This window comes from Rattus norvegicus, chromosome 11, assembly GCF_021556685.1.
Source record: "Rattus norvegicus strain SHRSP/BbbUtx chromosome 11, alternate assembly SHRSP_T2T, whole genome shotgun sequence".
NCBI lineage: Eukaryota > Metazoa > Chordata > Mammalia > Rodentia > Muridae > Rattus > Rattus norvegicus.
In genome coordinates this window covers 53576906-53602748 of record NC_141544.1, presented here as the reverse complement: position 1 = coordinate 53602748, position 25843 = coordinate 53576906, and the positions used below count along the sequence as shown (strand labels likewise).

Here is a 25843-nt window from a genome sequence, read left to right as displayed (position 1 = left end):
GCTGAGGTAACTAGCAGGTGTTACAGTATGTATCTTAGTATGTACTGTAACTAACTTTCAGTCCTTCTTAATAACTATTCTGATTTGATTTCTATTGCTGTGATGGAGTATCCCCCTCTAAATACAACATCCAAGATAAGGCTTACAAGGCTAGGCCACAATCTTTTAACAAGGGAAAATAAATTGGGAAAATTAGTCATATCATGAAATAACAAAAATTGAACATGTGTTCTGTGCTTACTAGACTGTTCATAATGATATATTTCTTCACTAATATAGTTAAGGACAATCTGTCCAGGGAAAGGTACAACTCACAGTGGATTATGTCTTCCCGTATAAATCAAGAATCCAGACAACCCCTGACAGACAGGCTTACAGACTAATTGGATGTAGACAATTCCTTAACTGTGGCTATCTTTCAGGACATTCAAGTTGGGGAAGTAAACATTTTAAAGGAACCTGCACATTAGCATTAATTATTACTGCTTTTTTCTCTTCATCCTGTATGTTTGAACATTTTGTTCATGCTTAAGAGATGTAATGAACAATCCAAGACCATTTTGGATGTTCATAACTGCACAGTCCTACTTATAGTAGTTTTTTTCTATGCTGGTCATGGACACAAAATGTTTTCATATCTATTGTGTGTAGATATGAAACAGGCTTTAGAAACATCTATGAGACAACTTCTGGGCCTTTCTGTGAAACAAATTCTGAATCTAGTAGACAAGGGTGAATGGACCCAATCTAAATATAAATAAAACTGTTGCATAGGCTGAGCTGTGGTCATGAACAAAATAGATGAGAATGCACTGTGTGATAACCACACACTCTCTCCTCTCTCTCTCTCTCTCTCTCTCTCTCTCTCTCTCTCTCTCTCTCTCTCTCTCTCTCTGTGTGTGTGTGTGTGTGTGTGTGTGTGTGTGTGTGTGTGTGTGTGTGTGTTTCCCGGAGTTTGATACAGTGGTCTCGAATAGCTGGGGCTACAACTTTTCTACTATGATAGATTGTATTCTTCAACTGTGACCCCAAGCAGTCTGTCCTTTAACTTGTTATTATCACATAATTTATCATAGTCACACTAAAAGAAACAAATGCACAGCATTGCTACTGAGAAAGAAAAAGACATTGTTGGGATATTTGACCTTATGGTTTACAGAAAGCCTATAGCCAGGAAGGCCCTGTTGTGCAGTCTGGTTTGGACTGAAGACTGTTGTACAACTGCAGAATTGTATCTGTGTTCCAGAGCTGTAGTTTTCTTTACCATGGTTTCTGAAAGTTGTCAACCTTTGGTTTCTGGAATCCAGAGTGAGGCGTGTGCTTTTGAGTATTTGGTCTCTAAGAACCTAAGATCTGATCTGCATCACTGTAAAAAGGAGCTTTTATAAAACTTCAGAGTTGCTGCTCAACCCCTATCCTTTCCTTGTCTTGGAAGGCATTTGTAGTTAATAGGAGGCTTAAGATGCATGACTTTCAGAAATACATCTCTAGTGGGTGTCTAATGATTACCTGGGTTACATCAGTTTTGTTCAAGGAAAAAATAGATTTTCTTTCTTTGCAACAATTGAGAGCCTCTGACAACCTTGGTAAAGGGTTTCTAAACAATAGCACTGTGATGGAGATGGAATTAGTTTAAACTAGTAAGAAAACATAGATTAACTTCTTATACCGAGGCCTTTAAGAAATTATACCAGAACCTTGAACTAAGACACTCCTAACAGGTTTATTTGAGGACAGTTTTCAAGTTCCTGGGCCTCCAGACCCCAGCCCAGACATTTGACGGAAGCCACAGTAATACGACACAAGACTCAAAGCTCTGAGTTCAACTTAGATAGAAGACTCTAGAAAGGTAAAAGCATAGAGAAGACACATCTCAAAGGAATCTTAAAACAGTCACTACATCAGTCATCAATTCCTCAACTTTTATTTTTATCACAAATCTAACCCATTCTCATATTTTCCATGCAATGATTGTTCATTGTTAAAATGAAGAATACTCCAAGAGGGGAGGAGCCAACAGTCTCAAGGGAGGCTGGCTAGGCAGCAGTGTGCCGAAAAATCCAAGGACAGCTATGTCTACCTAATGAACAAGTCCAGCAGAGCATCACTATGATGACAGCCTTGGTCTATTGGGTAATTACAATTTCTCAGCTATTATCCAACAAAGGTTTGTATTTATCTGTTTTAATATGTGCAGGTCATATGCGTGCACATAAATGTTTATGTGTAGGGCAATAAATTAAGTTAGGAACAAATCAAATGATTTTCATCAAAGAACCATGACATGCCTGCTTATCTATGCTAAAGGAAGACATGGGCATTAGCGGGAGTTACAGCTTTCATTGATTGCATGCCCGTACTCTTCCTTCCACAGAAATCTTATTAGCAATCTCTATCCAGCCTTGCACTGGGCCTTAATTTACAGTTTGGGAATGAGACACACTTTCATTATCTTTATTGTGATGGTAAAAATACAGCTATCAGTGCATGTCAATACTAATAAAATTGCCACTTGAAAGAGCATTTTATTTCATTATAAATTTTGTTTGTTGAATAGAAATGTCATAAATAAAAGTCATTGTAATTTTGTCAGTTTTTACATAATTTCTCTTATTTACTTAAAAGCATACATGTTATTTATAATGTAAATTATTTTCATAATAGAAAAATTTAATATCCTATTTATTACTTGTTTCTGAAACTGGAGAGTTCAAATTAACAATGCAGTCACCATTGTAAAGCAAAAAGCTCATCTTTGTGGAAAAAACCCTCAATTTTGAGGGAGGGCAGATATTTCTTATTCATTAAAAAATTCACTATGAAAAGCTAAAGGGAAAATTTCACTACAAATGAGAAAGCATCTGAAAATATTCAACAACATAAACATGTTAAAGTATAGAATTGGTTGAATATTCTGAAAAAGGAACTTTAATTTTAATTGAATATTTGAAGGAGCAACTTTAAATAATTTCAGATTTATTTAATTATGCTAATAATTGTTGATGTTGTTATAATATTTTTGTTTATAAAGCCATCATAATGGGAAGCTTGTACAACTTAAATTCTATGTAAGTTGACTATTTGAATAAAAAATGTTAAATATAAGTAAGAGTGTATCAAAAATGGTTAATTATTTACACAAGTGTAATAATTAACATAATTTTGTAGATTTTTATAATGCAGAAATTTCTTTTGTAAGATTTTGTAACATGTAGTTTAATTTAATAACAGTCCATTACGTATATACTCTCCTCTCCTAACTAGGGCCATCTGACATTTCCTGACATTTCATTGTGATCTTTTTTTCACAATCTGAAACTACACAGTGGATGAGAATACACTACTTTAGTACAGTGTACATTCCTCGTTTTTAATTCATTCATCACTTGTGATATTTCTTGGAACTTTTATGATTGAAGATTCAGAAAGTTGCTGATTTTTCTTCAAGAAAAGTAATAATGGAAAAGCAACCAATCTAGAATACAGCTAAAGGTTGAAGCACACAACAAAGAGAGTGGAAAAATTAAACCATATCTGAAAACAATCTGAAACTTGTATTTTCTTAGACTGTTTCCTTAATCCCCCATTTTCCCTTTCAACCAATGTATGGATAAGTGTTTTGTTTCACACAAGAAAATTGCTTTTCTGATTTGAACCATTGTGATACTGACGGGCACTAGAAGCTGTGTCTTTCGAACAGAGGGACATAAGTCTACCTCTCCTCTTTCAGCAGGATTTCACCTTTCCAAAACTTTCTTGGCTCTGCATGTTCTAACTTATATCTTCTTATATTTCACCATCCTAACAAACACAGTACATTTCAATTTAATTCATCATATACAGGTACTTTCTTGTTATTAAAATTAGTGGTACATATATTTGGCTTTTACATGGTTTAATTTTAAACCTATGTTATCTTAGCATGTAGATGGTGATGGTCCTCCTATATTATGAAGGAAATTACCTGTAATCAAATTATGTTTGGAACATTAAGAAAAGAAATTAAAAATTATACAATATTCTAGGCAAAATTTCCACTACTGCTTTTACATACTAAGCAGTGATCAAACAAGATATGTCATGTCATATTGCTAGATTTGACCATTTCTTTAATGCCATGTAAATCCTCTCCCTCTCTAATAACAGTGTAACCCTTTCATCAGCTGACAATAGTGTGCTCCATAGTGCCTTTAATAAACATTTCTACATTTTTCATATTTCTCTATGAAAATATCAATAATATTTATTGGCATTTATTGGGTAGGCAGGGATGCTTTTTTGAAATATCATAATACATTTTAAACAACATTTTTATAAATACACATAACTTGTTATGAAGTTTATTTTGTGTTATTTTGTTCAAAAGAGTTCCCTTATCAATAAATTAAGAATAATAGTATTGATTTTAGAAATATCTGTGAAAAGACTTTTCAAAAAACTGAGAGTGACTTTTGATGAATATCCAATTTAAACATATTTATAACATTATAATCCATATATATATATGTTATTTTCAAGAAATTGACTACACACTTATTTGAGTATATGATAGAGATCGTTGCATTGTTTGTAAGCCACCTTAGTAATTGGTAATCATTCATAGCTCATAGACTATAATAGATATGAAAGAAATATATGCTAATGTGATGTCATACCTAAACAAACACATTTTTCTGAATTCTGAACAGTCATTGTACTCTGAAACTACCAAAAAGAGCAATGAACTTCAGGTTGCATCTGTATAAGAAAATGTGAAATTTACCATATCCTTTTATCCATTGAATATAAGGAACAAATTCAACAATTTTTAATTATTATATGATTCGTGTCTAGCATGGCTTAGGGTGAAGTTATTACAGAATGAGAATTAGTTAACCCCAGAGAGTTCTTGGAAAAGGTTTCTATTTCAGAAGTCCAACATCATATTAATAGTCTGCAATTAAATTAACATACACACATTCATGGAAACATGTAGACACGTGCATGCACACACACAAATACCTTTACTTTTTTCTAATATGGTGTTTCACTCTCAGATTACAGTAATAGATAATGCAGACTCCTCTGAGTGCTTTAGACATTATAATCCTTAATACAAATGTTTGAATATTGGCTGAGTAATAGTTGATGTTTTTAGGAAAATACTTTGATGTTTGCTTCCATGTTTAATAAAAGGAATGCATATTAATATCTAGCAAATATAATTTGTTTGAGCATTTATTAGTAATCCCAGAATACATTAATTTGTCTATAAGGTCAGAAAAGTATCTGGGAAAGACCAGGAAATAAATATTTTAGATATGTAGCCTTTATGGTCTCACAGACAGCTATCAAACACACTGTATATGAAACATGAGACTTTAGTGTGTTCTATCAAATCCTTGTAGCTGGCCGGGAGGCTAAAGTTCTCCAACTTGCTAGGTATTACACTAAGAGATCTTTCATTATAAACCATGTTTAAGTCAGATAGTATTGTCTTAACAAAACCAACATAAACTAAGATATGGGGTTTAAATTCAATCCTTTTGTATTTCTGTAACACTTTTGCCTGTCATTCCTATTTTAAAAACTAACAAATCTCCTTAGTTGTAAACTTCCATGAGAACAGTAATTGGTATGAGAGAAGTCAGTACGCCTTCGTTGTGTTTCTCCCTTAGGCATTAATTTAGTGCACCATTGAACCCTCTGCAGGACTCTCCTGATTCGCAGACTAAAGTGTAAGAGATGCTAATTTTCTACACTCTGAAAGTGAGATGTTTTCAGTAATGAAGGTGGTTGCTCTAGGGCTTACTAAACTGTAACAGTCATGTCCCTACATCCAAACCATTATTGCTTCTTCACTACAACCTTAATCTCTACAAAGTGAGAACCAGTCTATGAAATAGCTATATATTTGCCACTCTTAATTAGTGACCTTTATTTCACCACAGTTTAATTACTTCATGAAATTTAACTGTTTTTTTTCTAGTCCGGTGCTATAAGAAATATTATTCTTTAGGAGTCAATATGCTTTAAAATGTTTTTCCTGGAGTGCTTTTTATATATGGGTATATCATTTTATATATTGTTCTTTTTTCGGTATTCTAAATTTAACTTCATTTATTATTTCACATAAAATTTGGAATCATTTGTGTTTAGTTACGTGTGATAAAATAATAAGAATTAAGTGCATTTTTTACAACAACAAATTCACATTTATAGCATTAAAATATGTTATTCAAGAACTTAGTATGTTAACTTATTCTGTGTTCTTTACAGAATTCAAATTAATAATCTATCAACCTGAAAAAACTTAGGTTGAGTAGATTTAGATCGGCTAAAGAAATGAAAGAAAATGGAAATATGAAATGTATAAATGTATAAGGACTTGTCTTTTTTAATTGGATTTTTTATTTACATTTCAAATGTTGTTCCCTTTCCCAGTTTCCCAGACATAAGCTCTCTATCTCATCCCCCTCCCCTTCTTCTATAAGGATGTTCCCCTCCCGATCCACCTCAGAGATATAAGAGAACTTTTGTTTCATTGAGACATTAAAAGTAGCACGGGGTGGCCTGGAACTAAGCCTAAGTTGGTCTTCAATACCCAGTATTAACTGCCTCAGGATCATGATTGCAGGGATTATAAGTATATGATGTCATACCTCGCTCAGTAAAGAAGAATTGATGAGAAAACAGCATTACTCACCTAAGTAAAAATTATCTGTAATTTTTACACAAAACATGCAAATTACTTAGTTTTTATAATATGTTATGGTATGTTTGTGTAAAATTCATTCATATGAACAATTTATAATAACCATGAAATATACAATTGGTGAATATACAATTAGTCACTAAAGAGTGTGGAATCCTGATTGTGGTGAAACTATCAATTTATCAGAATATCTTTAGAAAAACCACTACATAATACATCTTTATTTATATTTCAAAGGTTTTTCAAATTAACCCTTTGATATTAAATTTTAACTGAAATATTTTATTATTCAACATGAAGAATCCAGTTTTCCTCGGTAGAAAAAGAATGACCCAGGACACGACAGTTAGATATAAAATAAGAACATGTTAAACAAAGATATAAGAATGCAAGTCATTTCAAGAAGAACGACCAAAATAACAATTGGCCATTTTAAAGAAATCCACCCAAGACAGTGGTTGTTTATCTCTGCCCAACACAACAGTGTTTGTATCTTTCAAGAAATCTCTGTGTCTTTATATAGTAGTTGCTTTCAGAGTTGTCAAATAATGGAATAAATCATGCTTTTCCCCTTGTCTGCCACTGAAGATAAAACAGAGTTTGTTTTCAGGTTTTGAACATTGCCATCAATCGTTAGCCTTGCAAGCTTCTTTATATGGTGACGGTGCTTGTGCAGGTAATCAACGATTGAAAAATCTCCATTATTCTATAGTCCCCTTTAAAGTGGAGACTAATCTTGTCATTTAATTTATTTCTTATTATTGAGAATTATTTTACAAATGGCTAGTTTGCCCTAGCTCAGATGGGAAAGAGTAACTGGCTATTACCACAATTTATTTCCATATACTCATGATAGGAAAACAATAAATAATAATATTAATATTAATAATAATAGCAGTATATGTTATTGAATAAATGACCATATCTTTTAGCAACACTCCACCACTGCTAAGGAATAACCACATCTTTCAGTGTCTATTACTTTATACTTAATTTATTTGTTTATTTGGGCTTCTAGTTATTCATAAACACATAAAAGTAGTCAGTGTGTATGATGGTTCCCTCAATGTGCAAGAGACATTAGAACTTTCTTTGAATTGTCCTTCAGTACTCCTCAGAGCTATCATCAATTTATCTCCCTCCTCTCAGTTCAAATCACTATTACATGAATCTCCTTTAACATCCAAATATGAGAGGATGTATTTTTCCCCTTTGTTGATGGTAATTTTGTATATATCTACTCATTGTATTTGGGGAATGTGGCGATAAACATGGGGGAGAAAGAGGTGGGAGAGAGAATAAGGCATCACAGGCTTCTGAGACTCCCTGAAGACTCCTGATCCACTGTACACAGTGTACGATCTGACATAGCTATTGGCGTACCTGTGAGACAGCACAAAGGTCAGTGTGGTGCCTGCTTCCCCTGTCTTCAGGGAAATATCCGCCAGGGTTTGAACCCAGGCCCCTATAGGCTCATGGACAAGTGAGTCAGATTCTGCTAAACAATACTGGTTGCACCCTGATTTGCCCATGAATACAAAGGCATACACCAATTGGCTAAAATGCTATAATAAGCTTGTACAATAAACAATAAAGTTAGAGCTGAACTCTGATGCCAATCTCCAGAGTGTGAATCCCGGGCATCATCTTGGGCTCTGTCTCTACTCACTCTCAACTTCCTGTTCCCTCGTCCCACAATTGTACATATTGCTTCAGGAATAGAGAGCTGGATGTCTAAGTGTGGCTCACAAGATAGCAAGATCTATTTAAATCACATGGAAGTCTTTTTCATTATTAGAAGAGAAATGTGTTCATTTTGTGTGAAAAGATACAGACTATGGCAGAAGTGATAAATTGTCTAGGAACTTTGAATTCCTTATCTGTGGTAGAATGTTTGTATTAAAACTTGGACAACATTTAACAGCATCTGAGCCCCATTTACAAAATTAGAAGCCATGTAAATGCTCTCATTTTAGTCTGTTCTATATGTAAGAAATATCTCTTCAATCTCTTCTGATATGGATTAAGGTAGACATGTGCCTCTTATGATCTCTGAGCTGAACACAGATAAGTACATGGCTCTCTTTTTACATATTAATTCTTAAATGCAAGGAGTCTGGATCTCCAAGTCACTGTTTCTTGTCACCAAGGAACACTACGTGATCGCTCGTCGAAGAAACTGGGTCGGTGCAACTATAAATGTTCTGAATCAAATAAAAACACAAGGCAAGAAAACAGAAAATGCAATGCAAATTTCTCAGACAAAAATGAACACAAAGACTACATATCCAAGGCACATGATAAATGAATGCTATGAAACACTGACATCATATTAAGAGAGAGATTGATTTAGATCTCTCAGGCAAATCAGCTGTTACCCAAAAGCCTATATGGAGGAGAGTAACTTCCATAGGAACCGAAAAATCTTTAAAGAGCAATGAAATAATGCAAACGCGTCCTGAAAATTATTATGTTAAAATGCATAAACATGGATCTGGACAAGGATAACAGATATAGATATGCCAGAATAGGCAGGGGAAATCTTGAAAACTCCAGTGCTATACAAAGAACCACAGACAACTAAAGAGAGTTGACAGTCAGATAAACAGTCTTCACTGAGAAGAAGATGCAAAAGAAACAAGTTGGTTATTCAACACTTAATAACACTTATTGAAAACATACACAAAATAACAATATAGAGTTACAGAAACTGAACAGGTTGTGTGAGTAACACACACACACACACACACACACACACACACACACACACACAGACCTGCACATATGCACATACATATAAAGAAAAAGCATCTCACTTTCCCAGAAGACGTTCTGGAGGATATATATATACCTGATGAAACAAATGTTTATTTCTAGAAAAAAAAAAGAGAAAAATGGAAAAGATATGGTAAGCTCCTTGATTACTTGTTTACCTGCTTTGTTAAATTTTTGACCCCAAAAAACTGTTAACTTTGCTTGTATAATTATTAAATTCTGGAAAGTATTCCAAATGAAAGTGATAATTTTGGACTGGAGAGATGGCTCAACGGTTAAGAGCACTGACTGTTCTTCCAGAGGTCCTGAGTTCAATTCCCAGCAACCACATGGTGGCTTATAACCATAAGTAATGAGATCTAGTGCCCTCTTCTGGTCTGCAGGCATACAAGCAGGCAGAAAGCTATATGATGTATACTAAATAAAAACTCTCTCTCTCTCTCTCTCTATATATATATATATATATAATATGTATGTATGTATATATGTATATATATAATATGTATGTATGTATATATGTATATATATAATATGTATGTATGTATATATGTATATATAATATGTATGTATGTATATATGTATATATATACATATATCTTAAAAAAAAGAAAGTGATAATTTCAGTAATTGCCATGTTTGAAAAGAGAACCAAGACACTGAATAAATTTACACTCTTTTGGAAATATATGTATTAAAGCACTTTAAATCATTAAGCTCTGACTCTATGGAAATATAATATGTAACTTTTGTGTCAGTGTTGTGAAATCAAAATTAAAATTGATGTTAAATATGATTAAAACATCTTGCTAAATATCTTAAGACAGTTTATAATTTAACTTCTTTTAAAGATGGTGGCGAAGAACCGACTATAATCACTCAATGTTATTCTGTCTTGCTGGGAAATAATTCATTCTATTTTTAGATCCTTTCACCCTTCTTGATTTCATATTCTTCTCAAGCCTGGTGAAGCCCTGGAATTGCTTCAAGGAAAAGTGGTTTTGTTTGGAATCAAATGGCACATTGCCAGAGTTTAAATTTAGTGTATGAGAACCTTTCAAAGGAGAAAATACTGTCTGGGCCAGTAAGCCTGCCCTTTTTTTGTCAGATACCATTCTCACCTTCTAGCTTTTCACCATATCCCCAACCTCCCTTATTTAAGGCCAGAAAATCCCCATATCTAGGATTTCTTTATACTCTCTGTGTCTCAGAGCCATCTATGATAACATGATTGGACAGATGATTATAAGCTCAAAGTGTAAATGTTTCTGGACTGCAGAAGAAGTTGTGCCATGAAGCCTTAACAACAATTCTCTTTGGGAGTCCAAATCAATAGCTATATCACTAAAGGCCTTGACTGCCCCATTCACCTCTGTGAGCAATTATGCACTTGTTTGAGAATGGTCTCTGTTCTTTCCTCTTGAATGTCAAGGAAGCCTCAGAGGAAACATTAATTAGTCTTTCTGGAGAAAGGGAGCTTTCTACTTTAAAAAAAATAACACAGCACATCTAAGTAACATGCATACAATGAGATTTTATTATGCTCAAAGCAAAATGAAATCATGAAAATCTCTGTAAATGGGTGGCCTCAGGAGCTGTGATTATAAGAGAGGTCGACCAGACTCAGATGTGGGTCTTAGCTTGTAATGGACACCTATGTGCTTAAGTGCAAGAAAAGTGAGTAACGTCTAAAATAGTAGAGAAGAGATACTCTGGAAGAATATGGAGGGAGGAAGTATATCTGTGATATGAAACCGGAAAGAAAACAGGGTAGAAGCTACAAGGGGGTGCGGGAAAGCATAAGGGAGATGGGGAGGCAAGTCTGGAAGTAAACCTCCTAAAACTCACTTCTCTAGGAAGTACATAATCACACCTAGTACTGTGCATGTTAACTGTCAAAAAAAAGCACATAATATAACAGATGTGAAAAGAATCTCATTTCAGAAATTCGATCTCCACTCCCAAATGAAATTTGTTGAATTATATCGTGTGAGACCTCCAGGCCTCGCTTCTTGAAGCAGGTGTACAATTCGACACTGACATTTTATGCTAATAAGGTTTATCCTAAATTAATGTTCATGAGGAGTTTATTGAGGATTCATGTCACTTCAGAACACAAAACAGAACAAAACTTGCATTCAAATTTGCATGCTAATTGATCTCAGTTATTTCTTACACTGTTATAATAGTCTGAGATGAAGTAAAAAGCAATTTGATGTAAATTAGCACTTTAAAATCAACAATATTTTATTCAGACCCTTGGAAATAATGACATTAAGTAGAATAAATTAAAACAATTAAAATTATGTCTGTAACTGTATGCTAGTATGACAGTTTCAATTAGGGAAATGTTTAAATGGATATGAAAAACAAGGTGGTATTTAAGACGGAAACTGATTTGTTATGCATAGAGTAATTTGAAGTATTTGCATTTAGTTTTAAATTTTATCATAAATGCTTAAAGTATTATTTGTTTATTTTAATAATACAGCAAGCATGACACTGCAGCTCTTATTTTTCTTCCCTCAAATTTGAGTATATGTCTATGTTAGCAATAACATGGAAAGAAAAGGAATGGGAAATTCACAACTCAGTAATCCACCCTTTACAATTCTTTCTTTCTTTTTTTTTAATTTTTAATTTTTAATTTTTTGGCAGGGTTTTTCTGTGTAGCTCTGTGTGTCCTGGGACTAGACCAGGGTGGCTTTGAACTCACAGAGATCCGCCTCTGCCTTATGAGTACTGGGATTGCGATGAGTGCCACCACCTGACTGCTAAGATATTATTTTTCCTTTTTGGACAGGATTTACTGTGTAGACCTGACTGTTCTGGAACTTGCTAATGAATTCTGTAAGTGCAGGTGAATAGGCATCTTCTCGCGGATTTTGAAAGTATCATTTTGGTTGGTATAGCACTGGTGTGGGAGAAGGTAAAGGAACAAAATTGGCCACGTAAGGTCAGCCGCACAGGACCTATGGCTATCTATGTCAACTATGTATCTCTCATGTGTCTCCTATATCAATAGACCCCTTCTGAGGCCTTTGACACAGATATCGTGGTTGATATGCAGCAACCTCTTTCACAGTTAGCTTAGCCACTGTCTGTAAGACACTTAAAAAGGAGACAATACGAGTTTCCATTGTTTACACAAGGACTGAAACCTCTGGAGACAGAGGAGGAAACAGTATTTTGTATCCAAAGAAGAGAGCCTAAAACTAGGAGACAGAAAAGGAATAGGACACACCTGAAAACAGGAGGGAGGGAGGGAGAGAGAGAGAGAGAGAGAGAGAGAGAGAGAGACAGAGAGAGAGAGAGAGAGAGACAGAGAGAGAGAAAGAGAGAGAGAAAGAGAGAGAGGAGACAGACAGACACAGAGACAGACAAGTACACAGAGGCAGAGAGAAAAAAGAAGGAGAGGAAGAGGAAGATGGAGAAGGAGAGGGAGAAGTAGAAGAAGGAGAAGAAGGAAGGAGGAGGGGGAGGAGGAGGAGAAGGAGAAGGAGGAGAAAAGAAGAAGAGGAGGAAGAGGAGAAGGAGGAGGAGGAAGAAGAAGAAGGAGGAGGAGGAGGAGGAGGAGAAGGAGGAGAAGGAGAAGGAGAAGGAGAAGGAGAAGGAGAAGGAGAAGGAGAAGGAGAAGGAGAAGGAGAAGGAGAAGGAGAAGAAGAAGAAGAAGAAGAAGAAGAAGAAGAAGAAGAAGAAGAAGAAGAAGAAGAAGAAGAAGAAGAAGAAGAAGAAGAAGACGACGATGACGAAGACAACGACGACGACGACCACCACCACCACCAGCAGCAGCAGCAGCAGCAGGAGGTAAAAGGAAAAGAAAAAGAAAGAGAGATTACTTCATCTTGATGACACAAGAGCCTACAGACCACAGGTCCCAGAAGACTCATAATTCACAGTTGCTTGCTGAATCAGCACTGAGATATTCTGCTTTCTGCATGTACTTTGTAGATTTATGTCAGCTAGAATCATCAACCTCACCTGAAAACCTCTCACCTGAAAAACTGCCTCTATAAGACCAGGCTTTAAGACATTTTCTTAACTACTGATCAATAGAGAGGGATCAATCCCATCATGGGAGATGCCATCCTGGGAGGGGTCGTCCTTTGTTCTTTTTTAAAAAAATGCATTTTTATATTTACATTTTAAATATTACTCCACTTCCTGGTTTCCCCTCTAGAAACCCACTATCCCACCCCAAGCCCTGCTTCTATGGGGTGCTCCCTTACCCACCCACCCACTCCCTTCTGCCTCCCCACCCAGACATTCCTCTATACTGGGACATCGAGCCTTGACAGGAAGGACCAAGGGACTTTCTTCCCATTGATTCCCAACAAGACCATCCTCTGCTACATATGTGGATGGTACCATAGGTCCATCCCAGTCTTCTCTTGGGATGGTGGTTTAATCCCTGGGAGCTCTGGGGGTGGGGGTCTGGTTGGTTGATAATTGTGTTTTTCTTGTGGTCCTTTGTTCTTCATGAAGGCAAACTGAACAAGCCATGGGGAGCAAGCCAGTAAACAGCACCCCTCCATGGTCTTTGTATTAGCTCCTGCCTCCAGTTTGCTGCCCTGCTTGAGTTCCTGCACACACTGCTTTTGATGATGAACATTTATGGAACTTTGAGTAAAATAAACCCTTTCCTGCCCCAGTTGCTTTGGTCATTTGCTTCATCACAGCCACAGTGACCCTAACTAAGGCACTGAATGAGAGCAAAACACTTTTTTCTTTCTTTCCCTTATTTCCCTCCTCCAAGGAGACCCTTACCCTACTAGACTCTGCTTCCCCTAATAGTCTCTGGTGTGATGCTCCCTCAAACTACCCCTGCCCCTGCAACTGCTTAGAGGCTTCCAATGCTGTGACTATCTATTTCCTCGACATTAACACGAACACAAAGCTGTTTCTATCCCTTCCTCCTGGCAGTTACTAAATGTTCAAGCTTGCATGGACTATTATTTAGGCTCTCAAACTCCACCTTTGTGTTAAGTTCCCTTCCAAGTCCATTCTTTTTTTCTGTTAAATGTATTCTTCTCTCATATATTACATCTCCAGCACAGTTTTCCCTCCCTCCTCTCCTCCAAGTCCTTTTCCACCACCTCCCATTCCCACCCCAGATTCACTCTTCCTTCATCCAATCTATTCTTAAATTATCTACAAGGACTAAAAGTGTGCAAGAGAGACCCTGAGTCTCCTCGTGGGAGTCACATATGGAGTTACTATAAGTTAACTTATTGTGTGTTTGCTCCAAGTGAAACCCCAATTTGTTTATTCAAGCAAAGTCTGAAAACAATGACTATGTCTCAAAATCCAAGAGGAGGAAGAGCTGAGCTTCCATTTTCAATACATTAGGTACTCTTCTGTGACCGTAGGAAAAACAGTTTTCCCCAATAATTTAATCCTCTCCTTGGTAAAATGAAGGATACCAGTATTTTCTAAATACATTCAGATCTAGGGCACTGAGATATACTGAGAAAGAACATTTAAACATATGGGTGGGCTTTGATCTTAGTGAATTCCTTTCTCACTGCCTTAGGACTGCTCACAGAAATCCCCTTCTTATATTTCCCTGGTGATTTTTAAATACGGGTCTTTTATCTGAAACCCTGGTGAAGCAGACAAATGCATAACAGTTACACATCACAGCACAAAAGAAAGAAAGGAGGGTTAATTTTGGGCAAACTAGCATATACAAACAATTATGTTTGATCAGGAAAGATTAATGAAATTTCATGATTGAAAAAAACAACCAATAAAGGAACCCAGCTGTTAGGTAGAGCATGGAAAGCATTAAGAGACAAGAAGAACACTCACATTGTTCAAAAACAATGAGCCAGATCAGCAGGTAGAAATTTGTCGAGGTTAAAGGGAAGAGAAGGCCAGATCGTGAGGACCTTTGAATGTTAGAGTGAATTGTCACTTTGAACCTACAGACTAAAACATCTAGAGAATACAAGGGACTGCCATGACGTCAAGTAAAAACTGAAATAAGATTTTCTTTGTGCTCCAGATTGGTTTTTTATTACTTTGATAAAACACTCTTATAAAAGGCAACTTAAAGGGCAGAAGGCATTATTTGCCTTTTACCTTCAAGGCCCAATACATCATTGAAAGAAGTCATGATAGAAACTCAAGCAGATACCATGGAAGGACACTCACTGATTACAGGCTTGGTCAGTGAGCTTTCTTATACAGATCATGATGCTCTCTGCCTTGGGATGGTGCTGAAAACTCATATCAATTAACAATAATTACAGTGTCCTATAGCAGTGACCCCAGGTTAAATTCTGAGATAATTTTTCAATTGAGGTTTCTGATCCAAAGTTAATCTAGGTTGGGTCAAGTTGACAATAAACAATGACCAGGTTACTTTGTAACTCGGTGGACCTTGGACACAGGATGGGATAACAAGGAGATGGGGCAAGAAGTGTTCAATCCATGATGCAAACTGAAGATTGGTTGGTGAGAATAGTTTTTAATAATTTGGAGGAGAAAAAAAAAGCATTTCTTAGTGTTGATCAAATCAGGAAAGCTTAGCAGAGCTGTAAAACTGGCTGGTCCTGTAGGAGATTGACTCAAAGCCTGGAGCTTTGTGTGTTAGTGGCTGAATCCAAAAAGCTGCAGACCCAGAGCTGGACTTTGCTGGCAATACCATCAGTCTCTAATCCACGACATGCTGACATATAGATAAATTCATCAGCACAGCATACTATTGTTCAATTTCTACCTTTTAGATTCTTAAAGATCCGAATTCATGTGTTTTTGCATATGAAAACCAAAGACTGAAAATATATATAATTTTCAAGTTGGAGGAAGTTCAAGTATGGTTAGTTTGATCTACAATAGGTTTTGATAAAACAATGTTCGATTTCAGCTTGATGCCATAAAATGGGAGCATGGGTCTGTGAAAGAGGGGAGGACATTAGTCAAGAAGGTAACAGAGAGTGGAGCGAGGAGCACAGTAGGAGCACTTTTGAATAGAGTACCATGCACTCACTCCCTTACATGTCCTCTCTACACTTGGACACCAATGAAACATGAAAAACTTTTAACCTTTTACCTTCTCTCTTTTATTTTGTTTGCTTTTCCTAAGATGTAGGAAAATATAAGCTAATTCCTCAAGTCTTTAGGACCACCTAGAGAATAGTTCAGGGGAGGAAAGATTGCCTTGAACACTCCAACTCTGGTCAATCACCTGTATGGTGGTATTAGAAACTGCTTCTTGCAACTGAAGTGTATCAGCTAGAGCAATAAACTAATTAATGATCTGTTTACCTAACACATGTGTGTTGCTTTGTGATGTGTCTACCTAACACGTGTGTGCTGCTTTGTCTCAAAGAAACATATAACGTATATGTGTATCTTCTATCATCAAGTAGAGTGACTAAGAGAATACATACTCAAAAATAACAAATAACATTTTTCAAAAGATTATTTTATCAAAGTAAACTAGAGACCAACAAAGTGAATGAACACATGTAGGAAAAGCATTTCTATTTCCCTCCCTAGATGTGTAATCAAGTTAATATAAGGTATGCATTCTACTAATATGAGATTATAAACAAGTTTATTCATATACATTTGAAAACATTAATGCTTACTATGAAAAATTCAGAGGTTTGGTTGAGAGATAATACTGTTGTATATAGAAACAATAATATGACTTCTTATAGCAGGAAGGAAAGAAACTATAAGAAAGTGCCCAGAAAATAAAAGCTTAAAATTATATATTTCTTTACATCTATCATGTTTCACACTTGTTTGAAAAATAACTATTATATATAATGGTAACCATATATAGTAAATTTACATGTATTCGGTATTGCTAATGGATCCCAATCTATGAATATTCCAAGTGTTTCTGAAGTTAGTGATGTATGGATACAAAATCCAAGGTTAATTCTTCTAACTTTGCCATCCATTATTAGAACCGATGAGTGTTTTTACAGTACACAGCCCCTCTTGTATCTACAACTGGATGAAGTATACAGCTCTCAACACTAATTTGGATATGTAATCTCCAAATAAATTGATGCTATTTATCATCTATTTAAAACCATCTCTGCTAAGTGATGAGTGAAGTATATGCCATTTATAAAAGTGAAATGCCATATAGAAATCATGTTAAGTCAAAAGTAAATAGGATTTTAGATGTAGCATATTTATCCAGAGATCTTTTGCTTTCAAAATTAACTATTTATATGAATTAATGTTCATGTACATCATTTTCTAGGGAAAATAAAAAGGAATTTATAGCGCCCCAACGCCATTATTATTCATAAAATTTGATATAGGTGAAATAATATCATTAGGATAATCTCATTATATTAATTTGAATAAAATATCTTATGATTAAATTGTAGAGGCTCTTTCATGGTTCTGATAAAAGATATAAGACTTCTCAAGCCATCACTAATGTTTTCCAACAGTAAACAAGGCCAAACACTTAATGCTATAGTGAACTTTGCAATAATCAACCAACAGCTCATGCGCCTTCCATAGTAAACCTGTGAACATTCCCTTTATACACACACACATGCACACACACACACACACACACACACACACACATATGGATATATGTACATATAAATATATGAGAATCTTTTTCCTTTCAATCTTTAATCTTTTTAAACAAATAAGAATATAATACAAGTATAGAAGTCAATAGAAATTCCTGTGAATAGCTTGTCACAGAGAATAGAACATATGTAGCACACCACTAAATATAAGATCCCTTTAGTTCTATATTGCCTTATATGAAATTTCAATTTAAATGTAATTAAATAGATGTTCTTTATGAAAGCTAAGTAAAATGTTAATTGTATATTTTTATTTGATTAATAACTCTCCATAGGCTGGGTATCGGTGCATGCCTTTAATCACAGCACTTAGAAGGCAGAGGCAGGTGGATCTCTATTAGTTTGGAACCAGCCTGGTCTACAGAGTGAGCTGCAGTGCAGCCAGGGCTATACAGAAAAACCCTGTCTCAAGTTCTCTCCAAAATTAGACTCCATAAGATGATTTATATGCAAGAAAAACATCATCCTTCTAGTTTTACCATATCATCATAAGAAAGTTATAGTTTTAAATTCAAATTACACTTTACAATGTTATTACTTCTTGACAATCACAATTTACAAAAACCCTTACTGAAACTGAAAATCTAATGTAGGTGAAAATTTTCATTTAGTATTAGCAAAGGTCAATAATCCAAAGAGCTTGGAGTTATTTTCTTTTATAAAAATGATATGAATCCAAGAACTCGTAGGTTTCAATAGAACATGTTAAACAAAAACCAGCATATTAAGTGTTTTCTTATAGTTAATAGAAATCAGTTTCTCCAACAGCAACGAGGAAGCACAGTCATCATTCTAAATTTTAGAAAGAAGCAATTTCAAATACAAGATAAATTATTTGGATTTCGCATCTCACCATGGCAAGAACCCTCGATTTCTTCATACCCTGTAGTGCAGATACACCTTCCAAGAGGGACGAGCCAGTCTCCATCAGCTCCACAGTAGAGTTTAGGAGTATCTCGCTCCTCAGCACTCTTCACGCATGAGCCCCGCACTTCAACCAAAGAGGAAGAGTCAACCCTTGGGATGGTATCCGGAAACATAGCCAAGTTCCGCACAGTGAAGGGGCATTTTTTGTAGAACACACGGACTGAGACCAGAGCAATGCATGCTCCAATATCTTGAAAAGCCAAATAGAATCCTTTCCTTTCTATTGGCCCCACCTCACGAACTTCAGTGTTGAGTTTAAGGATGCGATCACCCAAATCCATCTGAGTAAAACTCTCATCCGCAGCAATTGTGTCAATCTTTATATATTGGCTTGGCTTGAATTTAGTTCCGTGGGATTCGTCAGATTCAATATAATACAGATTAAATGTTTCTTTACACGTTCCCAAGACCCATGGGATGCTGTTACAATCTCTCAATGTGAACTTCATTTCCACATAGATTTTCTGAGCAGCATCACGAGAGATCCAGTTAGTACGAAGCCAGTTGTTCTGGTTTGGTTCCATGACATTGCATACCTGGTATGTATGTATGGGCCTGTTGTGTTCATCCATTTCAGTAATGGCATCCCACTGCAAAAGAAAAAAGGAATGAAATGGTCATAAAACCACAGCAGTTAAGAGACATGATTGCTTAAGAATATTTTAACAAAAAGAAAAAGAATCGAAACAATATAACACAAATGTCCAAAAGCAACAGTGACATTTTAACCATCATCCTTTGGTTGAAAGTATGGACCCTACTCTTCTAGGATCTTTCTCTCTTCATTAATTATATGACCAATGCACTTTTAACAACCTCAGTTTTCTCAACTGTAAAATAGATGGGCAATATGACCTGTTTATAGGATTGTTTTAAGGCATGCACACTTTTAAAGTATATCTAAAGAAGTCATGACTGTTCTGGGGAAAGAGTTTGAGAGATAACAAAGCAATTAAATACATCCACTGTTCTTGGAAAGGACCCACGGTTAGTTCACGATGCCCATATCAAACAGGTCCCAAACACCTCTAACTCCATATCTAGATGACCTGACACCTTTTTCTGGCTTCCACAAGCATCTGACTTCTAGTGTATACATGTACACAGGGACACAAACATATAAACCGAATAAAAATTAAAATACTTTCGTCTGACTAAAAGAATTTAAAGTAGCATACATTATCTGATCAAAATCCCCAGATCCATTAAAAGTGCTCAGTGATTTTCCCAATCTATATTGTAATTTGTAATTTGTCACAAAGTGAGATGTATTAGGCAGTATGAAGTTAAATGCTTCTGTGGTCTTTCTGAGATAGAGAGGGATATCCTCTGACTGGCTAGTTATCTGTCAACTTTATACAAACTGTAGTCAATGGAGAAGATGGAATCTTAATTTGGAAAGTGGCTCCAAAAGATCAGGCTGTAGAGTGCTTTCTTAATTAGTGATTGATAGATCCTCTTCAATTCAACTGTGTGCTGATGGTACTGGTTTCTCCATGAAAGCAGGCTGAGCAAGTGGAGAAGAGTACAGTTTCACACTATAATTAACAGCTATTGAACAAAAAGACCATCAGCCAAATAGCCAACCCAACATCATTATGCCAGCACCAACATTTTGAATAATCCACAGATGCCCTGAGAAGTGGAGAAAAAAGACAAAATGTGGCCACACATAATTCCTCTGCCTTCATGAGGGCAAGATCAGTTTATACTGGACTTTGTGCTATCTGTTAGTGTTATTGTTGATGTGATGAAACATCAAGGCCAAAAACAAATTGGGAAGGAAAGAGTTCATTTCTGTCACAGTTACATACAAGAATTCATTATCAAAGGCAGTGAGGACAGGAACTCAAGCAAGATAGGGACCTGGAACTGATATAGATGCCGTGGAGGACTGGTGCTTACTGGCTTGTTCAGTCATATAGAACCCAAGATCACAAGCTCAGGGATAAAACTACCCACAACAGGCTGTTCTCTCCCGATCAATCACTAATTAAGAAAATGTTGTATAGGCTTTCATACAGCCCCATCTTATGAAAGCAATTGAGTTCTCTCCTCTGAGATGATTTTACCTTGTGCCAACCTGATATAAAACTATAAAGCACAATTGACTCTTTTTATCAACTTGACATACAAACACATCACTGTTTTTTTTTATATTTATTTATTTATTTTATGTATGTAAGTATACAGTTGCTGTCTTCAGACCACACCAGAAGAGGGCATCAGATCTCATTACAGATGGTTGTGAGCCACCACGTGGTTGCTGGGAATTGAACTCAGGACCTCTGGAAGAGCAGTCAGTGCTCTTAACCACTGAGCCAGCTCTCCAGCCCCCCAAACACATCACTGTTAATCCACTACTTACCCCTTCTTGTTGATCCCTGAGATTACACATTAATGTTGATTTCACAATATGAAATATTTTTAAACTTAAAAGTTATACAGTCTATTAAAGTCAAACTCTTTAAAATTTCAATCTTCTTAAATAAAAAATATCTTTTAAAATCCAACATCTTTTGACTGTGTTCTCAGCTGTATGCTCCTATAAAACTTTCTCATTTCAAAAGAGAAGAACTAGGGCATAATCACAGTCTAGAGAAAACTCCGACATTGTTAATATTCAATATCCAATGTCTGGGATCCACTCATGATCTCCTGGGCTTTGCAGCACATGCAGCGTGGCTTCAATCCACCACTTCTGCTGTTCTTTGGGTCAACCCAGAGTACTGGCATCTCCACAGTGCTGGGGTGTGCTGTTTCAACTTGGCTTCATCTTAATCAATAGCCTCTATGGGACTCTCTTCAGTGACTCTAGCTGTGCCACATAGGCCTCAGTCTCAACTGCCCTCCATGACCCCTTCATTACTTTAAAACTAGTACCATCCAGGTAAGTATTCGACTTCCAAGTTCAGCTGTTAGGAGGAGGTACAATCTTGACCACTTCTTCAACACAGCTTTTATATGTTGACCGTGAGGAAACACTACCTAGGAGATTTCAACTCAGTGTTGCTGCTCTCCTCTTAATAACTGCTAATTTCTTAGCTCTAGCTAGACCAGCATTAATAATCCCAGCAAAGCAAAGACTTTTACTTCAATGATTCTGGTCTCTTTTTAATCATAGCTGATTCTTCAGCCCCAGGTAGGCAGAACCACAGTTTCTTAACTTAAAATATGTAAGGACCCCGATAACTTCTTTGAGTGATTCTCAAACTTTTCTCTGGAGGGAAAGACAGGACTCCATCCTCTGTACTCTCTTAATATTATTATCATCTATCCTCCCATAAAAGTGCTCACCAAGCTTTGAACACACAATGGCTTTTCTAGCCTGTAGCTCAAAAGCTTTACATTGGGGCTGGGATGAGCTTACATGTGGGAAGTCCTTTGTAGGACTCAATAGAGAAAGTGGGAGTAGGTTACATGAAAGTGTACTTAACTAAAGTCACCTGCTGGCAAACTAGAGACTACCTCATCCCTCCTCGTAGTAATATGGAGTTGAAAAGCTTTGAGCATGTGCCTAGACACTCAGGCTTTTATGAAGTTATCTTCATGTAGTCATCAAATGACATGTTTGAAGATTTATTTAAATAATAACTTTTATTGAAAAATCTTCACAAACAAGATATATGTGTTCAGCACAATCACATGCTAACTAACTTTAGGCCCACAACTTTCAGTGGCCACAATTATTGTAGTGCTTCAAACTATGACTTTTAGGTCATATAACTTTACAATAGTCATACAATACTGACATTAAATACAAAATATATCTTATACATCTAGACAATCTTTTAATTTATATACTAATTTTAGGTGCATAGATTAAAATTTGAAATTTAATATGCATTTCTTATAACTATTGTTGAAGATAAAATGTAGCAGTAGATCTATTTTGTCTGTTCTGGTACCTAAGTCAATTCCAATTTCACATTTTTAATAAAGACAGAAAAAGCACTTGTTTATACTATTCCTTAAATTCAATATGAAAAAATTATGTGCATCTTATGCATATTGATGTATTGTATTTGAAAAATTCACATTTATTTTTTCATTGAATTGGATAATGCTGTCATCTCTAACATTAGTTCTTTAAGAATTTTATATAAAGTACTTTAATCATATTTATTCCCTTTCTACTTGTGCTCAGTCTCTCTCCACCATTTCCTACCCTTCTAAATCTCTGTATGTTTTTAACCCTATTATATCCGATCTGTCCTGCCTTTATTATATTCTTGGATGTGTGGCCTTTGACTGGAGCATGGTCAACTTACAAGGGAATATACAATCTCTCTCTCTCTCTCTCTCTCTCTCTCTCTCTCTCTCTCTCTCTCTCTCTCTCTCTGTCTCTCTCTCTCAGATACAGACCACTCGGAAAGGTAAAATTAGTTTGTAGAAGGAAGCAGCCATATTTGAAAGCAAAATCTAATATAGGGCAGACACTGTAAAGAGAAAGATTTGATAGCATGGGCCAGAGATAGAATACATCCAACTTCATGAGAATAGCACAGGAAAGGGAAGCTATTAAGAGCAGTGAAGGGAGGAGTCAGTTCTGTCCAGTCAGTTCAATTGAGTGGAGTTGAATCCTGAGAGTCAGTGGGGAGTCAGGAGAATCAGTGCAATGCAGTGGAGTTTATTCTTGAGTTCATGCAGTTCAGTGCTGGTCAGCAGAGACTGTTTAAGCCAGAGATTAAGACAGAGCCAGAAGATTAGAACACATTGCCAGAATTAGTTTGAGGCCAAACAGAGCAATTCAGTGAGAAGCTGAGTGAAGTCAGATTGAATCTGTCAGCATGGCAAGGAGTTTGTGCCAGAACAGTTGACTTGAACCAGCCAGTCAGAGTCCAGAAAGAACTAGACAGGATGAACTTATTCAGCAGTATGTTTCAGAGACAACATTTATATCAGGCAAAGAAAACACTTTTACAAATATTTGGGTAGCACATTTTGGTTTCATGGGTTACAAACAGACAGACACAAAATTGGGTAGGTGGGGAAGAGGGAACCATGTAAGGATAATTAGCTTTTGAAAATAACCAAAACATGTATAAAATTCTTACAGAAATATTAAAAATATTAGGGGGTTGGAAAATGATTATGTTTAACTCCTAATGGTTGGATAATTCATAAAGAGAAAAAGGAATGGATTTTGGGCCTGTATTTCATACATCTAGACACTAATACTCAATTCATCACCCTGAACATTTCCCAATCCTACCTTCATATAATATGATTACTCTTGTTAACATGAATAGATTAAGGAACACTGAGGGGTTAATAAAACACATTCTGAGTGTGCCCTAGAGGGACATCCCAAGTAGATTAGGCCATGAGGACTCTGCCTAGTGAGGAGTTAATTTCTTGATGGAAGCATAATGTCATAGCACTAGTGGGAGAATATATAATATAGGGGGTCAGGACTATTTGAAGTAAGGGAATCTTCCCTAAGTTGTAAACATTTTGGTGCTCCACTGCTGTATTGCTTTACTTCCTGTTTGTCTTGACTTGAACAGTCCTGATGTACCAGACCTTAAGTTAAACCTGTGAGGCTGGTTCAAAGGATAAGCGTTTTTCTACATTTTTCTATGATGGGCCATTTGCTCGCAGAAACACAGTGTTTGATACATGAATTCAGGAAAACAATTTCCCTCCCTTTAAAGCATCCTAGCCTGGCAATCAGGCATCAGAGACAGTATGAAGACAAACCCCACAGTGATGGTTTATCATCACCGTTTTTCCCCTCTTTTTTCCAAAAAAAAAAAAAAATAGTATTTTCTGTTGTTTGCTTGTTTTTGGTTTTGCTTTTGTTTTGGTTTACCTAATATACTTTCACATAGAATTCTGACATAGACTGCCTTGTGCTGTGACCTGACCAAAGGTTCTATGTTGTTTGTTTGTTTTTTGTTGGTTTTTTTTTTGTTGTTGTTGTTTCTGTTTTTTGGTGGTATGTGACTTTCTCTCTGAGATTCATTAATTTTCCACATATTCTCATTTGTTTTCATGTGGACTCACCAACACAGTTTTCCTATATCCAACATGGCGTTCTCAAAATAGACACATAGACCTTTAAGTTGTTCATTCCGAAACAACTTACCAAAGACAAGTAATTTTTTTCAGCCAAAATTTTCATTGGCAAAGTTAGCCCAAGAAAGTTTCATTCATCATTCATCATTTACAGATCTACATCTCATTCCAAACAGTAAACTCCCGATGATGAAATTATCATAGGACCAAAAGAAATTGTTTTTTTTTCTATTCATTCTGGATATAATGCCTGAAGACATTCTCCTCTGCAGAAGAATTCGGGGCTTGCATTTTGCTCTGCTGAGATACTGTTTATGTTATGTTTTAGTGACCTCTTGATTTATATTGTAAGTCCTCCGTAAAGACGGGGGGGGGGTAAATATGGTCAAAACACATTTTAATGACACTGTTAGAGAGTAAATGAAATATTAAGTTTACATAATTAGAATGAAGATGAAAACAAAGCATGGAGAAATGGAAGTGTTTCATTTCAGTACCAATTACATAAAAGCGAGCAGCTGACAGGACGGACCAGCTTAACAGCAGAATTAATAAAAGGTTTCGTTCTTTCCATCCAGTGGTTTTTCCACTATTACCTACTTTTTGCATATGTAAATGTTACACTGGAGAAAAAACAGTTATATGCTTGATTTAAATATTGATAACCCGTTTTACCTACTACATGCATACAGCAAAGGGCTAAATGTATCTAGAAAATGTATCTTCATACTAGAGTCTTCATTCAGGTAGTGATATTTCTCCACTAATTATCTCTCCACAGTCCTATTTGAAGTGTGAATTTGCTAGAAGTGATGGAAATTATACAGAACTCTGAACAATCCTTAGTCCA

General features: G+C 35.9%; 1 protein-coding gene across 1 annotated transcript in view; it reads right to left on the bottom strand.

The window, feature by feature from the left end:
• Epha6 (Eph receptor A6) overlaps positions 1 to 25843 on the bottom strand; it is a 962116-nt gene that overhangs the window by 784681 nt on the left and 151592 nt on the right. Inside the window, 1 exon segment of the mRNA NM_001419529.1 lies at positions 18899 to 19562. Within this exon segment, the coding sequence (NP_001406458.1) occupies positions 18899 to 19562 (664 nt within the window).